The sequence below is a fragment of the Berghia stephanieae genome, chromosome 11 (assembly GCF_034508935.2).
Source record: "Berghia stephanieae isolate SIO BIC M18660-M18661 chromosome 11, UCSD_Bste_1.3, whole genome shotgun sequence".
Lineage (NCBI taxonomy): Eukaryota > Metazoa > Mollusca > Gastropoda > Nudibranchia > Aeolidiidae > Berghia > Berghia stephanieae.
Window position 1 is genome coordinate 33,556,495 of NC_088370.1, and position 19,089 is coordinate 33,575,583.

Below are 19,089 nucleotides of genomic sequence, written 5' to 3' on the forward strand. Positions count from 1 at the left end.
TAGTAGTGGTAATGGTAATGATATGGTGGTAGTGGTGGTTGTAGTAGTAATGGTAATGGTAATGATATGGTGGTGGTTGTAGTAGTAGTGGTCGTGATGACGATGTGGTTGTGGTGGTTGTAGTAGTAGTGGTAGTGATGCTTTTGTGGTGGTGGTTGTTGTAGTTGAGGTAGTGATGTGGTGGTGGTTGTAGTAGTAGTGGTGGTGGTGGTTGTGGTAGTAGTGGTAATGATGATGATATGGTGGTGGTGGTTGCAGTAGTAGTGGTAGTGATGACGATGTGGTTGTGGTGATTGTAGTAGTGGTAGTGATGATGATGTGCTGGTGGTGGTGTAGTAGTAGTGGTAGTGATAATGATGTGGGGCTGGTGGTTGTAGTAGTAGTGTTAGTGATGATATTGTGGTGGTGGTTGTAGTAGTAGATGATGTGGTGGTTGGAAAACACATTACAGGTTATTATAATACATGATTACACACATTCTCTAACTTCATTTTTTGACAGCTTCGTTGTGCCATAAATATACGCAACAGTTCTGAAACATTTTATTGTGGATTTTGATATTGTTTGTTGTTTTTCTTGTGTCGTTATGTTGACATAGATACCGAATGAATGGCATTTACTACATTCTCAGCCAACAACAAAATGGCGCTGAATGCTTTCATTGGTGGACACTTTTTAGGCTTCGTACGTATTCTCATTCGTTTAATTCTATGTGTCGTTTGGAAGTTTAAGGGACGACATTTCGTCGTAGATCTTGTGAACCAGTTTATCTATCTTTCTTCTCTTTTCCAGAGGTTCAAGGCCAATCCGTTGTGTTATTTCAGATGCACATGAGAAAAGATCGAACGTGTTTGTGATGTGTCTTGCAGTTTTTCTTTGGATGTTTTCTAAAGTGCCGGTGTTTTTCTTTGTACATGGTTCCCAAATTGAGCTGCCTTGCTCCAAAATGGTTCTAACAATAGTTTTATAAGCAAGAGTTTGAATTGAAATTGGGCATCTTTTTAAACTGCATGTGATGTAAGTGCTTGTTTGATTTATATATATATAGAATACAACTTTATAAAAACGACTGTATAAAAATATCCCAGCCTTTTTTTTAGAAATCAATAAAAATCACACACCTTAGGAAGAGAAACAACAACACATCTGCCAATTAGCCGACCTACACTACACATAATATGTATATGGTTGTAGTTATAGTGGTAATGATGGTGGTGGTGGTGATGGTGGTGTTGATAATGGTGATGCTAGCAGTGGTGATGATAGTCTTGTGTATACTGGAGGTGGTGTTGATGATGATGATGATGATGATGATGATGATGATGATGATGATGATGATGATGATGAATCCCTTCTAAATCCTTTATAAATGACATTTTAAATCAATAAAGAAACATTATCAACTGATAATTATTTGATTAAGATAGAAAGATGTATAGATAGATAGATAGATAGATAAATAAATAAAAATAAATATATATATATATATATATATATATATATAATATATATATATATATATATTATATAAATTATATGAATTGATGTTTGATACAAATATGGTACGAAAAGTGCTCGACATGCAGTAATGGAGCGAATTATTATTATTTAAAATATTTACCACAATGTTTGAGACAGTCTCATTAAGTTCAGTTAATTTTGCCATCTCAGGCTCTGAGTCCTGACGATGCAAATTAGCTAACATTAATGTAGACGTCTCAACATTGTGAATTTTAAATATATAATATTATTAGATAGATATATAGATAGAGAGAGAGAGAGAGGGTAGGGAAAGGAGAGAGAACCCAGTTACCACATTAAAAAACATAGGATCCACATGAAATAAGAAAGATGATGGTGTTTTATAAATCTCTTACCAAACAAGAAGCAGTCTGTGTGAATGACCAAACCAACCAGAAAACACACGAATAAGAACGCAGAGCTCGCCATGCTTCTTATAATAGGACTAAAGCTTAGTTATTATATTATCTATCTAGTCTTCGATCTCTGTCTTCCGACAGGTATGCAGCACAGGTTATCTTGAGTGATCACTTCATCATCAGAGCGCTGTATTATAATGGTGTATGTATGTGTGTGTGGGCACGTGTGCGTGTGTTTGTTTTGTCTGTGTGTGTGAGTTTGTGTGTGTTGAGGTATGCGTGTGTTTGTTTTGCGTGTGTTTGTTTTGTGTGTGTGTGTGTGTGTGTGTGTGTGTGTGCTTCTTGTTTTATTATAAGGAATGAAAACCATAATTTCTTGTTTTATTATAAGGAATGAAAACCATAATTTCTTGTTTTATTGTAAGGACCGTTTAACTGACGTACTTAAAATTAGTCTGAGATAATTTGCCCCAATTTGACGACCCCTTGTTTTTTTAATAAGGCTAGCATTATTGAGTATCTGATACTGAATCGTGGTTTTGCACGTTTTAAAGTGACTTCAGTGAGATGTTTATTGCAATAATGTCACGCTCTCCAGTAACTCGGGGGTCCCGATAGCTCAGTTGGTAGAGCACTCGCTTCACACGCAAAGGGACCGAGATCGATCCCGGGGTGCAGTGTCGAGATTTTGTTCTGACTCCCCCCCCCCCCCACCCCTGTACACACAGCAGTTATTGGGTAGCTGGGTCTATATGATCTGGCGGAAAGTAATTTGTGATAGACTAGCGTCCAATCCAGAGGGTAGCAATTAATGGGCATGATCTATATTAACGTTCCATGTGCTCGAGGTCATTGGTCACATTGCAAAATATGCTCAAAGTGACCCAAATAGTGAAAAGTGTTCACAGATTTTAAAAAATCTAACATCACGATTGGTCATTTTGTTCAGCTTGACACATGGGTATGTTTATAACTTTTGTAAACAAAGCAGCGTGATTACATTTGTGAAGAAATATCCAATCGTTGGACAGCAAGAAATCATGTGATTGATGACCTGGTTGGACGAAAATATGAATATAGATCGCTCCCATTGCTATTGTCTGTTTCACGCTACAGAAACCGGGATAAACTCCGGCTCCATGGGCCAAATGGCTCTGAAGGAATACTTTATAGGGTAACTCAAGTGTGATGTATTGATAGAATGCGCTTGGCCAAGGAGTTCACAACATTGCCATCCGGAAGTATAACGGACCAACACACCAACTCTGTGTAACAATGAACTTTTATAGTCTGGTTAATACAGTTTAGTGAGAACAACTCACAAACGCGGATGGCAAAAACAATAACAAAGGCCTGAGTGACGTCATCTGCATACTATCTATAGATAGTTCGAAATGACGTCACTCAAGCCTTTGTTGTTATATTTTGCCATCCGCGTTTGTGAGTTATTAACCAGACTATAAAAGTTCATGGTTACACAGAGTTTTGTGTGTTGGTCCGTTATACTTCCGGATGGCAATGTTATGAGCTTCTTAGCCAAGCGCATACTATCTATATTGTGAGAAGATGAAACCCTTCCAACACCTGTGGAAATTTCCTTCTTTACTCGAGGTAGGAAATGTATTAGATTCGAATCATTATTTAATTACTTAAATACACAATTACAGTATTTATATCAAAGCCCCCGATGCGATACCGAATACAATTATGTCTATAAATTATGAACTTACTTTATGCTGACTTTAGGCTTATCTGTGAGGAATGGACGACAATCCAATAGTGTGCGCTTGGCTAAGAAACTCACAACATTGCCAACCTGAAGTATAACGGACCAACACACAAAACGATGTGTAACCTTGAACGTTATAGTCTGGATAATACAGTTAAGTGATAATTACTCATAAAGCGGATGGTAAAAAACAATAACAAAGACCCGAGTGACGTCAACTTCATTCTATCTATAACATTGTAAAGTAAAACATCACATATTCCAGATCCTTCGTTTTGCATATATACCATAAAGAAGAAAAGTCCTAAAGTATTGTACAGTTGCCGATGAAAAAAAATCGGCTTAAATTAATGTCACTAACAATAGGCTTCAATAGTCTGATGTCACGTACGCCCAGCAACGAAAAGCTTGGTTCTAAACACAGAAAATCGGTACTTTTTATTCTTCGTGCTGGCTAGAACTTTTTCACATGTTATGTGATCAGAATGTATAAAATTCAAAACATGATCAGATTTATAATGTTTTTCTCCTCTGGATACACTTTTATGCTCGTAGGAAAAGTATTTCATAAGAGCGTCTGTCATTGTTCCGATAGTTTAGAGCCAGTTACTAAGTTACTCTGCGTCATTACCGGGGAAGTGACGTCACAACTGTTGAAGCGTTTTCTCGTGTTGGAGCGTAGCCATCGTTGACATATAAAGAACCCAGATGACGTCAATCTGGTCTTTGTTTTTTGTTTTTTTTTGTTTTGTTTTTTTTTTGTTTTTTTTTTTTTTGCCATACGCGTTAATGAGTAATGCTCACTAAACTGAAGTAACCAGACTATAAACGTTCATGGATACACACAGATTTGTGTGTTGGTCCGGTATGTTTCGGGATGGCAATGTTTTGAGCTCCTTAACCAAGCGTATACTATCTATAGATAGTATGCAGATGACGTCACTCAGGCCTTTGTTATTGTTTTTGCCATCCGGGTTTGTGAGTTGTTCTCACTAAACTGTATTAACCAGACTATAAAATTTCATGGTTACACAGAGTTTGTGTGTTGGTCCGTTATACTTCCGGATGGCAATGTTGTGAACTCCTTGGCCAAGCGCATTCTATCTATAGCCTGACTCTTGAACCTCTGGGACTTACAGTTTGACGTCATTTTTTTAGGTTTATAGATAGTTCGAAGATGACGTCACTCAGGTCTTTGTTATTATTTTTTGCCATCCGCGTTTATGAGTAATGCTCACACCGAACTGTATTAACCTGACTATAAACGTTCATGGATCCACATAGTTTTGTGTGTTGGTCCGGTATACTTCCGGATGGCAATGTTATGAGCTTCTTAGCCAAGCGCATACTATCAATACAGTACCTAGTGAGTTGTCGTTAGTAGTGCTCATGGAAACAAGTGGTCCCATTGGTTGAACTATTGAATCAACTCACGATTTGGTTTTCTTTTGAAGTCAACGACTTCTCTTTCGACGTCATTTTTTGGTCAGTGTCAGGCTGTAAGTTTACGATAACTACAGTTGGAGTAAAAACGTAGCCATCGTTATGCTATAGATAGTATGCGCTTGGCTAAGAAGCTCATAACATTGCCATCCGGAAGTATAACGGACCAACACACAAAACTGTGTGTATCCATGAACGTTTATAGTCGGGTTAAAACAGTTCAGTGAGCATTACTCATAAACGCGGATGGCAAAAAAAAAACAATAAGAAAGACCTGAGTGACGTCATCTTTGAACTATTTATAGATAGTATGCAGATGACGTCACTCAGGCCTTTGTTATTGTTTTTGCCATCCGCGTTTGTGAGTTGTTCTCACTAAACTGTATTAACCAGACTATAAAAGTTCATGGTTACACAGAGTTTGTGTGTTGGTCCGTTATACTTCCGGATGGCAATGTTGTGAACTCCTTGGCCAAGCGCATTCTATCTATAGCCTGATACTGAAATCCAAAAGGACTGGCAGTTTGACGTCATTATTTGGTTTTGCACCGCCTAGTGAGTTTTCGGGAGTAGAGCTCATGGAAACAAGTTATTTCATTGGTTGAACTATTGAATACAACTCACGATTTGTTTTCTTTTGTGGCAAAAGACTGGCATTTTGACGTCATTTTTTGGTCAGTATCAGGCCATAACTTTACGAAGGCTACGGTCAGGCTATAAGTTTACGATGGCGACGGTTGGATTAAAAATCCATCAAAAGGTTGCGAAGATATCCACGTCAACGCGAACGTACAGTTTGTGGAACGGACTATAGATAGAACGAAGTTGACGTCACTCGGGTCTTTGTTATTATTTTTCGCCATCCATGTGTATGAGTAATTCTCACAAAACTGTATTAACCAGACTATAGGTTCATGGTTACACATAGTTTTGTGTGTTGGTTCGTTTTAATTCCGGACGGCTATGTTGTGAGCTTCTGAGCCAAGCGGAAAAATCCTGGATTCAGTAGTCTGATGTCACGCCGCCCGGCAACGGCGGCCATCTTGGTTCTAAACAAAGAAAATCATTACTTTTTATTCTCAAGCTGGCTAGAACTTTTCATATGTCTTGTGATCAGAATGTGTAAAAGTCGAAACATGATCAAATTTATCTTTTTTTATCCTCTGGATAAGCTTTTATGCTCGCCGGAGAAATATTTCATACGGGCGTCCGCCATTGTTCCGATAGTTTAGAGCCAGTGTTGCTAAGTTACCATGCGTCATTAGGAAGGAAGTGACGTTACGACTGTTGAAGCGTATTCTACACTATTCACAACAACTAGAAAATACACTGCTTGACTCAATATTATGTGATAAGTTGTACTTATAATTACGAAGGGAAGCGACTGTTGATTTACAATTTACAAAGTTTTCATGATTGTCTCCCTTAACTAAGTTATTTTCTCTATAATACTCAATAAGATTCCATCTATAAAATAAACTAAATTCACGCTTTAGAAACTGGGATAAACTCCGGCTCCATAGACCAATTGCTCTGATGGACTACATAATCTTCTCATGCACCATGCAAGTTCATCTTATTTTTTTTGTCATTACTTTTTTATCCGTTGGCGTAGGCTAATGATTTTCCACTGTTTACCATTAGACTTTCTGTGTACCGATAGTTGATGTTTTTGTTTTTTGACCTGAAATTCGCTCACCACGTAACGCACGTGCTAAAATGACCTTTTAGTCCCTTACTCTGGACAGGAAGTGTGTAGATTATTATTTTTTTGCCATCCATGTCTTCTTGAAACATTTTCAAGGCAGGGAAACACAATACAAAATACCATCCATTAATCTACGCGATGCCACGACTTAGTTAAGAACAACACGCAGGTGCCATTGGTCATCTTCAAACTGGACAGTCTGTGACCAATGTCATGATACAAGTTTCCAGATGATCGTCATAATTGTAATTAGATAAGGCCTGGTAGCCTTTTCTTTGAGTTCAGAAAAGGTTTTCTCTCACAAACTGTGACTGTGTTGTTGCAGTAACTTTTGTAAATGCCAAAATTCACCTATTTGTCGATTATGAATTTAAGTGTGTTGTATTTTTTAAAGTGTTAAAAGAGGTTATTATTACGCCACGAGAGGACTTTTTATAGCCACTTAAATTCCTATCATTAAGGAACGCTATGAATAACAAAGGCTGACAAGGTTCTTATTCATTTGTCTAATGATGTCATAAAGCTTTTTTATTGTCAGAACTCAACTAGAATCGAAACACATTTATGCGTTAGATAAATCTATAACCATGGATACATGGAATGCTAACACTGACCCCAAACGAATCAGAATTTCCGACCAGATTTTATAAATCTCTCTCCCTTCCCCCTCCTTTCTCTCTCTCTCTCTCTCTCTCTCTCTCTCTCTCTCTCTCTCTCTCTCTCTAACTGACTATATAAATACTCTTTTTTTTTACAAATAAAGCCTAAATCTAACAATAATTTCAAAGCCTGACACGAATCAGCGTCCTGTCCCAGCAACCTAACTGGGCAAGGCTGCAGCCTTCTCACAGATGAAGTGATTTTTAGCTCTACAGCTCTTATCATTCCATTTCCCTTCCTTCAATCCGATCATCTCCACACAATATTCGTCAACCATCAGGTTCCTAGGGGGATTCCTCCAGGCTTTAAACTCAGTCTGAGGAATCAAGAGGAAATACAATGGTTTTGTTATAAACTAAATTCTAGAGGTCTCTAAATGGATTCAACAGTCTGATGTCACGTCTTCTTCTTCTTCTTCTTCTTCTTCTTCTTCTTCTTCTTCTTCTTCTTCTTCTTCTTCTTCTTCTTCTTCTTCTTCTTCTTCTTCTTCTTCTTCTTCTTCTTCTTCTTCTTCTTCTTCTCTTCTTCTTCTTCTTCTTCTTCTTCTTCTTCTTCTTCTTCTTCTTCTTCTTCTTCTTCTCTTCTTCTTCTTCTTCTTCTTCTTCTTTCTTCTTCTTCTTCTTCTTCTTCTCTTCTTCTTCTTCTTCTCTTCTTCTTCTTCTTCTTCTTTCTTCTTCTTCTTCTTCTCTTCTTCTTCTTCTTCTTCTTCTTCTTCTTCTTCTTCTTCTTCTTCTCTTCTTCTTCTTCTTCTTCTTCTTCTTCTTCTTCTTCTTCTTCTTCTTCTTCTTCTTCTTCTTCTTCTTCTTCTTCTTCTTCTTCTTCTTCTTCTTCTTCTTCTCTTCTTCTTCTTCTTCTTCTTCTTCTTCTTCTTCTTCTTCTTCTTCTTCTTCTTCTTCTTCTTCTTCTTCTTCTTCTTCTTCTTCTTCTTCTCTTCTTCTTCTTCTTCTTCTTCTTCTTCTCTTCTTCTTCTTCTTCTTCTTCTTCTTCTTCTTCTTCTTCTTCTTCTTCTTCTTCTTCTTCTTCTTCTTCTTCTTCTTCTTCTTCTTCTTCTTCTTCTTCTTCTTCTTCTTCTTCTTCTTCTTCTTCTTCTTCTTCTTCTTCTTCTTCTTCTTCTTCTTCTTCTTCTCTTCTTCTTCTTCTTCTTCTTCTTCTTCTTCTTCTTCTTCTTCTTCTTCTTTCTTTCTTCTTCTTCTTCTTCTTCTTCTTCTTCTTCTTCTTCTTCTTCTTTCTTCTTCTTCTTCTTCTTCTTCTTCTTCTTCTTCTTCTTCTTCTTCTTCTTCTTCTTCTTCTTCTTCTTCTTCTTCTTCTTCTCTTCTTCTTTCTTCTTCTTCTTCTCTTCTTCTTCTTCTCTTCTTCTCTTCTCTTCTTCTTCTTCTTCTTCTTCTTCTTCTTCTCTTCTCTTCTTCTTCTTCTTCTCTTCTTCTCTCTTCTTCTCTTCTTCTTCTCTTTTTTTTCTTTTTATCTTTTTTTATTTTTATTATTTTTTATTATTATTTTTATTATTATTTATTTCATTTATCTTATTATTATTATTATTATTATTATTATTATTATTATTATTATTATTATTATTATTATTATTATTATTATTATTATTATTATTATTATTATAATTAATTATTATTATTATATATTAATTATATTATTATTATTATTATTATTATTATATATTAAATTTATATTATATCATTTTATTATTATAATTATCTATCTCTTATTATCTTTTTTAATATAATATTATATTTCCATTTTTATATTACTATAAATCTGTTTTCTCGTACTCATTTATCGATTGTTCAATAACAAACTAAAGTATTTCTTACTTCAACACACTTACTCTTACTCGATTGTGTCCATATATAATAACGAAATGCATACTAACAACTAGTCATCTTCTTTTACTCGTGTTTTCTCAAATATACTGTATAGCAATCTTGAATTAACAAGTATTACAATTCTAAATAACTTACTAAACACTTAACTTTCCTCACCTCAGTTTTGTCAAATAATATTGAGATCTAACTTAACGACAACTAATAAACTTTCCTCACCCAGTGTTTGTCCAAGCCACGAAAACGTCCCTTCCGACCTTGTCCAGAGACGATCCAATAACGGCTGGTTTTAGCAATGTCTGAAAGAAAAGAGGAGAAAAATTAAATTATCTATAACTACATTGTTTTAGATTGTGAAAAGAAAAAAAAAAAAACAAAAAATACACAAAATAAACCCAAAATAAACGAAAAACATAAATAAAGAGATGAATGACAAAGTTAACTAACCGTGACCAAAATGGATAAAAACAAATCGCAACAATAGTTACAATTTTCTTTCCTTTTTATCAGAAGTTTGATGTGCATGGTCATGAAAACAATAATTAAGAAACGGTGAACCACAGGGCTCAGTCATTGCACCAACATTATTTCATGTCTACATCGATCATCCGGTCCTGCAATGCCCAGTAACAAAATTGGAAGTAAGGGGGGGGGGGGGGGGGGGGGGGGGGGGGATACGAAACAATCTTTGAAGTCGGAGATGACCTGACATCATGGATCGACAAACATAATCTGGAGGTGTAGCCATACGCTACTACTACTATGAAAACAATATTTCATTTTTTAAAAGTCAGGAGAAGAGTGGGAAGAAGAGGACGATTATGATGATGATGATGATGATGATGATGATGATGATGATGATGATGATAATGATGATGATGTGATGATGGAGATGATGATGATGATGATGATGATGATGATGATGATGATGATGATGTGATAATGGTGATGATGATGATAATGATGATGATGATGATGATGATGATGATGATGATGATGATGATGATGATGATGATGATGATGATGTGATAATGGTGATGATCATGACGATGACGACGACGAAGACGGAGATTAAAAAAAAAGAGCTCAAGTCTGGCCAAACATCTTCACCTTTGACAAAGTCCAGCGTCTCCTGATCAGGGATAACAGCCAAGTCAGCCTCCATCTCCTTGCATTCATCCCTGGCCTTCTGCCACTGCCTTCTCTTTTCAGCCATGACCTTGAAACACGTCTCTGATGGAGCGTACTTCTCCCAGCCCTCTGGACATTCCTTCACTCTTGGAGTTGTTTGAACTGAATTGAAATAGAAGACAACGTCACACTTTAATTTTGTTTCTTAAGACCGCCATTTGAGTGCTTAGTTCTAAGTTGTGCGGCTATGTGGTCTAGTGGTATGACACTCGCTTTCGGATCGGAAGGTCCAGGTTTCCAGCCTCGCGCTCGGCGCATAGTTGAGTCCTTGGAAAAGGCTCTTTACTCACATCCTCTCACCGTACTCAGGTGTAAAATGAGTACCTAGCCGTTAACAGCGTTGTCTGTGTCCGAAAAATTGTAATTTCGCCTAACAGGCGGCATGTCCCGTCCTACATGTTAAATGTTGCTGTTGACCAAGGACCCATTGTAAAGCGCTTTGAGCACATTTAGTGGATATTGCGCTATATAAAGCTCAATTTTAATTTTTTTTTTTTATAAGTACTCCTAACAAACTACAAAAGGTTAAAGGTTACACATAGGTTACATTTGGTCCTATTTTTATTTTAGGCCGTGTTCGTGGAATGCCTTGACACAAAGCATTTGTGAAAAAGAGCCAAATTGCATTTATACGAGTTTGCCCAAAATCTTACTTTCTTGCTTTCTTATCCTCTTTGTGCTTGATCAGCACATAAGACTGACACCATGGGACGCTGTCTTTCTTGTTGGAGGCCATTTTTGTCAGTGTCCCCAAGACTATCAACTAGCTGTCATTTCTCTTTAGATGCTCCTCCTCCAGATCTCCAGCTGGCGGCCCTTTCTTCACATTCCCTAAGGGGGGGGGGGGGGGGGGGGCATCTGAGGGCTATCCTGGGCATGGCACTCTTCATGCTGGCTAGAACTTGTACATGTGTCATGTGAACAGAATTCATGAAAGTCAAAACATGATCAGATTTATAACGGTTTTCTCCTCTGGATACACTTTATGCTCGTCGGAGAAGTATTTCATAAGGGCGTCTGCCATTGTGTTTCCGACAGTTTAGAACCATTTACTCGGTTACGAGGGAAGTGACGTCACCACTGCTTAAGCCTATTGTTTACTAAATATTAACGATTTGGGATCTCCAAATCAGGTCACGTGACGCGGTTATGCCGCCCCCCCCCCCCACCCCTCAACCCCCGCCTCCGACTACACGTTTATATTGTTTTGTTTTGTTTTTAAGGGTTTTACGGCTCCTGCGACAGTAAAAAGAAGAAAATGGAATCGTTAAAATATTACAGATTTACAATTAAAGCAGCCAAAGAAAAAATATGACAAAGGGAGATGGTGCAAATAGGGAATAGATGTAGATTCCAAGAACATACTATCAGTGTACTTAGTTTGAGATAAGCTAAAAGTCTCAACCAGACACCAATACAAGTCCCCACTAAAAGAACACACTCAAATGTTTACAAATCATATGTTAAGAATCAGAATTTTTTAAAAAAACATTACATGAGAAAGATGATTAACAAGGAAAAAAATATCATCTGCAAAAGCTTTAACTATACACTCGACTGTTTTCCTCCCAGTCAAGGACTCTGGCCAGGATCAGGACAAAACTAAGTAATCTCATTCCAAGACAAAGACAGGAAACAGTTGGAAAACAGATGGAGGGGAATAGACGAAGACACAGCAAGTTCCTCCCTGGCCACTATGACAAGTATATAGATAGAATGCGCTTGGCCAAGGAGTTCACAACATTGCCATCCGGAAGTATAACGGACCAACTCACAAAATCTGTGTAACCATAAACTTTTATAGTCTGGTTAATGCAGTTTAGTGAGAACTCACAAACGCGGATGGCAAAAAACAATAAAAAAGGCTGTGTGACGTCATATTCGTTCTATCTATAGATAGTTCGAAGATGACGTCAATCAGGTCTTTGTTTTCGTTTTTTGCCATCCGTGTTTATGAGTAATGCTCACTGAACTGTATTAACCTGACTAGAAACGTTCATGGATACACGTAGTTTTGTGTGTTGGTCCGTTATACTTCCGAATGGCAATGTTATGAGCTTCTTAGCCAAGCGCATACTATCTATACTTACGCGGCACGACATATTGACACACGTATGGCTGTCTTATCTGACAGGCCTGTGTGACGTCATCTTCGTTCTATCTATACTTACGCGGTACGACATATTGACACACATATGGCTATCTTATCTGACAGGCCTGTGTGACGTCATCTTCGTTCTATCTATACTTACGCGGTACGACATATTGATACACATATGGCTGTCTTATCTGACAGGCCTGTGTGACGTCATCTTCGTTCTATCTATACTTACGCGGCACGACATATTGACACACATATGGCTGTCATATCTGACAGGCCTGTGTGACGTCATCTTCGTTCTATCTATACTTACGCGGCACGACATATTGACACACATATGGCTGTCTTATCTGACAGGCCTGTGTGACGTCATCTTCGTTCTATCTATACTTACGCGGCACGACATATTGGCACACATATGGCTGTCTTATCTGACAGTTTTCCTCTACGAATTTGTTTTCGGCGCCATTTCTTCCAGCCACAAGTAAGACACAATCCTTTGCACCTGATGGCCTGAACCTAGGTTTCCAAGGGAGATAAGACACCTGCCAGAAAGAAAATTATATAATATAATATAATATAATATAATATAATATAATGTAATATAATATAATAAAATATAATATATGATATAATATAATATAATATAATATAATATAATATAATATAAGATAAGATAATTAGATAAGATATACTTTATTCATCCATAAAATGGAAATTCGTTTAAAGACGTGGCATGCATGAAAATGTATAAATACAAAGTTGAGAATCCATGGCGACAATATATATATATATATATATATATATATATATATATATATATATGCAAATGCACAGAAATGTAAAATTATACAACCAAGAACCAATAGCAACACTTTATATATTAATTTGATTAATTGAGATAGGCCATACCTCTGGCCTTTAGTCCTAACTTGTGTGTGTGTGTATTTAAAAGTTAAAAGACAATATTTAATTTAAATCACAGTTGCGCGTTAAAAATTCGAACACCATGTGGCAAAAATGAATTAAGGTGACGTGTTGCCTTTGTTTTTATAGATATAAGGCGACGGCTACTCGTGGAGAATGTAATATATTATTAAGCTTTTATTTCTAAACTGAAAATTTGGAAGCGTCCGAAAAAGGCCGTATGCTTGTTACCAATTCAATTATGCGCTTGATTTGACATTGTTGTAATAGCAAAAGAAGTATGGGGTAAAAAAAAAACTGGTTCCAATCTCACTGGAAGTGTAAAATCATTCTTCCTGACGACTGGTTAGAAATACCTTGTATAAAATTGATCTTCTGGTTTCGGAGTGATGGCATCGTGGAATCTAGTCTAAATATATGCTAGTTATTAATAACGATCATCCATTCTCCATCTTTAAACAAAAATATTGTGCTTTTATATATCGCAATATCCACTAAACGTGCTCAAAGCGCTTTTCAGGGGGCTTTGGCCAACAGCAATACTTAACATGTAGGACGGGACATGACGCCTGTTCGGCGATAATACATTCTGTCTTGAAACGCCATTCTTAACGCTCAAGGGCCATTACCGAGCAGTCGATTATCTCTTTGCCAGTTGTTGCCTCTACATTTCCTATCCAGGACTTCCTTGGTTGCCCCGTGCCTCTCTGTCAGCTACTATTCCTTCTATCACTAATTTTGGATGGTGTTGTGCCTCCGAATATGTCCATAATAAGTCCGTTTTCTCAGAGTAACATTAGTATTCTGAGGTTATCTGATCAGAAAGATGAATGGCGTACCATGATCACCGATGTCTGGCACAGACTTGGTACTTGAAGAAGAAGAAGAATAAAAGAGCGAGAGATACTACTTCTTTAGTCGTCTTCGGGCCTTGGGGCACATAAGGCATCCACCAGACATCTCCATTTTTTTGTTGCGGTGGCTGTATTCTATGGCAGACATACTTCCCTTTATTTATTTTTTCCACGGTCCTTCGCCGGGTTTCTATTCCCACATGCCGTCCAGTACAGGGCTGTCTTGGGAAGTGATCCTTTTCGTAGCCATCGTTAACTTTTAGCCTGGCACTGACCAAAAAATGAAGTCAAAATGCCAGTCTTTGTTCACAACAGAAAACAAATCGTGAGTTAAAATCAATAGTTCAACCAATGAAATAACTTGTTTCCATGAGCTCCACTAACGACAATTCACTAGACGCTCCACAAACCTAGAAAATGACGTCAAATTGCCAGTCCGAGAGGGTTCTAGCGTAGCCATCGTTAACATATTATAGCCTGACACTAGAACCGTAGCCATCGTTAACTTATAGCCTGACATTAGAACCGTAGCCATCGTTAACTTATAGCCTAACACTAGAACCGTAGCCATGGTTAACTTATAGCCTGACACTGACAAAAAAATGACGTCAAAATGCCAGTCTTTGGTCACAAAAGAAAACAAATCGTGAGTTGTCTTCAATAGTTCAACCAATGGTATAACTTGTTTCCATGAGATCTAGTAACGACAGCTCACTAGACGCTACACAAATCTAAAAAAATGACGTCAAACTGCCAGTCCGAGAGGGTTCTAGCGTAGCCATCGTTACATATAGCCTGGCACTAAAACCGTAGCCATCGTTAACTTATAGCCTGACACTAGAACCGTAGCAATCGTTAACTTATAGCCTGACACTAGAACCGTAGCCATCGTTAACTTATAGCCTGACACTAGAACCGTAGCCATCGTTAACTTATAGCCTGACACGAGAACCGTAGCCATCGTTAACTTATGGCCTGACACGAGAACCGTAGCCATCGTTAACTTATAGCCTAACACTAGAACAGCAGCCATGGTTAACTTATAGTCTAACACTAGAACTGTAGCCATCGTTAACTTATAGCCTGACACTAGAACCGTAGCCAGCGTTAACTTATAGCCTAACACTAGAACCGTAGCCATCGTTAACTTATAGCCTGACACTAGAACCGTAGCAATCGTTAACTTATAGCCTGGCACTAGAACAGTAGCAATCGTTAACTTATAGCCTGACACTAGAACCGTAGCCATCGTTAACATATAGCCTGGCACTAGGACCGTAGCCAACGTTAACTTATAGCCTGACACTAGAACCGTAGCCAGCGTTAACTTATAGCCTGACACTAGAACCGTAGCCATCGTTAACTTATAGCCTGACACTGTGGCCTTCGTTAAGTTATGCCCTGATACTGACCAAAAAATGACGTCAAAATGCCAGTCTTTTGCCACAAAAGAAAACAAATCGTGAGTTGTATTCAATAGTTCAACCAATGAAATAACTTGTTTCCATGAGCTCTACTAACGACAACTCACTAGGCGGTGCAAAAAACAAATAATGACGTCAAACTGCCAGTCCTTTTGGATTTCAGTACCAGGCCGTAGCCATCGTTATGTTATAGCCTGATACTGAAATCCAAAAGGACTGGCAGTTTGACGTCATTATTTGGTTTTTGCACCGCCTAGTGTAAAAATTTAATATCGCCTAACAAGCGTCATGTCTCGTTCTAACATTCTGCTCGTTGCTGCTTGTTAGGCACCCTTTGTAAAGAGCTTTGAGCACGTTTAGTAGATATTGAGCTACACATGAAAGCTCAAGTTTGTTTTTTATAATTTTGGGTTGTTTTGGATGCTGAAATTTGTATTTATAGACAGAACGAAGATGACGTCACTCATGTCTTTGTTATTGTTTTTTGCCATCCACGTTTACTCTCACTTAACTGTGTGAACCCGACTATGAACGTTCATGGATACACATAGATTTGTGTGTTGGTCCGTTATACTTCCGGATGGCAATGTTTTTAGCTTCTTGGACAAGCGCATACTATCTATATGACGTACTTTAAAAAAAAAAACACATTTTAAAACTGTTGAACAGAAAACTCGTCCCTTCAAATATGTGACCCTTCGCCTCAAAACGGTATTAAGTCGGGTTGGTTAAGATGTTGAAAATTGAATTTATAGCCAGAAATATCAGACTTGTGTTGAGTTTGAATGATTTATTGAGGAGAATGGATACCATGTTTTAGGGTGCTAATGCCAACAATTTATATTTTTTATCATTTTAACATTTAATTCGGCTTTTAGGCATCTGGTTCGTTCCGACATAATACCGTTTTGAGACGATTAAAATGAACTTTGTTAGCCGTCATCATTAAGATGTTTACTTGTATCATAGCAACCTCAACAATAACAAAATTTGCAAATCCCGGCGAGTGTTCTCTCTCTCTCTCTCTCTCTCTCTCTCTCTCTCTCTCTCTCTCTCTCTCTCTCTCTCTCTCTTTCTCTCTCTCTCTCTCTCTCTCTCTCTCTCTCTCTAAAGAGAGAATAAAGAGATAACTAAATTGAGAACCAGCAGCTTGGTTCTAAAAAAAGAAAATCGGTACTTTTTATTCTTCATGCTGGCTATAACTTTTTCACATGTCATGTGATCAGAATTAAAAACATGATCAGATTTATAATGTTTTTCTCCTCTGGATACACTTTCATGCTCGTCGGAGAAGTATTTCATAAGGGCGTCCGCCATTGTTCCGATATTTTAGAAACAGTTACTAAGTTACTATGCGTTAATACGAGGCAAGTGACGTCACGACTGTTGAACTGTATTTCGACAGTATATTTATTACCAGCGACCTTGTATGTCTTGATTACTAATGACGTCTTGTACTTCCAATTTCCAAGGAGTCTTGGGGATGTTAAAACTTTACGGATGTAAACATAGATGATGATGACTATGACGACGATGATGAAGATTATGATGATGATAATGATGATGATGAGGATGAGAAGGATGAGGATGTTAATTATGATGTCTATAATGGTGATAATGACAATGACGATGATGATGATGATGATGATGATGATGATGATGATGATGATGATGATGATGATGATGATGATGAAAGTGACTATAATAATTGCTAAAACCATGATTCCCTTACCCGTTCAGCATCATTTTTGACCGTATTCGTGTACTCTCCTTCCGTAGACGAATCGGTGGGGGCGATCCAGAATGGTGTGTATGTAGTCCTACCTGGATATGCCAGCTTTCCTGGAAAAACAAAACAAAACAAAACAAAAAAAGAACAGCAATATGAAGGTCTTTATTTTTAATGTGGAAATGTCCCGGGCTGGATAAGATGTGTCAAAGATTGATTCCCCCCCCCCTCCTCCTCCCCCCTTCCACCCGATTCCCCTAATATGCAGAGGAGGATGAGGAAAAGAATAATAATAATAATAATAATAATAATAAGAAGAAGAAGAAGAAGAAGAAGAAGAAGAAGAAGAAGAAGAAGAAGAAGAAGAAGAAGAAGAAGAAGAGGAGGAGGAGGAGGAGGACAAAGGGAAGGATGAGGAGGAGGAGGAGGAGGAGGAGGAGGAGGAGGAGGAGGAGGAGGAGGAGGAGGAGGGAGAAGAAGAAGATGAAGAAGAAGAAGAAGAAGAAGAAGAAGAAGAAGAAGAAGAAGAAGAAGAAGAAGAAGAAGAAGAAGAAGAAGAAGAAGAAGAAGAGGAGGAGGAGGACGAAGGGAATGATGATGATGAGGAGGAGGAGGAGGAGGAGGAGGAGAAGAAGAAGAAGAAGAAGAAGAAGAAGAAGAAGAAGAAGAAGAAGAAGAAGAAGAAGAAGAAGAAGAAGAAGAAGAAGAAGAAGAAGAAGAAGAAGAAGAAGAAGAAGAAGGATTAGAAGAAAAAGATGATGATGATGACGATGATGATGATTATGATGATAATGATGATGATGATGATGTGTTTTATCTACCTTGGAAATAATCGTTTTCTTCATGGTTCTCGACGTTTAACAAGTTGGGCCTGAGATTTGAGTCATTCAGATTGGTACCGTTATAGCACGAGTCAAAGGCTTCCATCCATGGGACCTTCTCAAAATTTAATCGGACACACTTTCTTGTGTTGGGGATCTGTCTCCAACCATCTGCGCATGTCACTGGGAAAATTGTAGTAAAACGATTTGAATATATATATATATATATATATATATATATATATATATATATATATATATATATATATATATATATAATATTAAATATTAAATATAAATTGTCACTCACATTTTATGGCCAAGACGTTCGTTTCTGTGGCTTTCGTCCACGTCTTCAGTCGGCATAATGTCCGAAGAAAAAATTTTTATACCGTTTAATACAATTTTTTCTTCGGACATTATGCCGACTGAAGACGTGGACGAAAGCCACAGAAACGAACGTCTCGGCCATATAATGTGAGTGACAATTTATATTTTATATTAGCTCTAGCCATCATTATCGAGCACATTCGTACCTACGAGTACCCACCAACACTCATACACACACACACACACACACACACACACACATACATATATATATATATATATATATATATATATATATAATTGCTTGTTGCAAGCAACAACTACACACAACAAACCAAACCCATGTAACACACACTCCTGACGATGGCTACAACGCCTGAAACATCAGTGTAGACTTACTCCAACATCGTGGTAAATATTTACAATGATTATTCGCTCCATTGTTACTTGTCAGGCCCTA

The 19,089-nt window shown here is 37.6% G+C and overlaps 2 protein-coding genes across 2 annotated transcripts in view; both read right to left on the reverse strand.

Moving 5' to 3' along the window:
• LOC144956400 (uridylate-specific endoribonuclease-like) overlaps positions 1–2,077 on the reverse strand; it is a 27,884-nt gene extending 25,807 nt beyond the window's left edge. The window contains exon 1 of the mRNA XM_078886900.1: positions 1,878–2,077. Coding sequence (XP_078743026.1) covers positions 1,878–1,950 — 73 coding nt within the window. The 5' untranslated portion in view covers positions 1,951–2,077. The remainder of the gene's footprint in view (positions 1–1,877) is intronic.
• A 5,503-nt stretch (positions 2,078–7,580) lies between these two features.
• LOC144956401 (macrophage mannose receptor 1-like) overlaps positions 7,581–19,089 on the reverse strand; it is a 34,827-nt gene continuing 23,318 nt past the window's right edge. The window contains exons 6-11 of the mRNA XM_078886901.1: positions 18,300–18,482; positions 17,482–17,591; positions 12,939–13,089; positions 10,363–10,545; positions 9,472–9,551; positions 7,581–7,736 (exon numbers count right to left, since the gene is read on the reverse strand). Of these exons, the coding sequence (XP_078743027.1) occupies positions 7,581–7,736; positions 9,472–9,551; positions 10,363–10,545; positions 12,939–13,089; positions 17,482–17,591; positions 18,300–18,482 (863 nt within the window). The remainder of the gene's footprint in view (positions 7,737–9,471; positions 9,552–10,362; positions 10,546–12,938; positions 13,090–17,481; positions 17,592–18,299; positions 18,483–19,089) is intronic.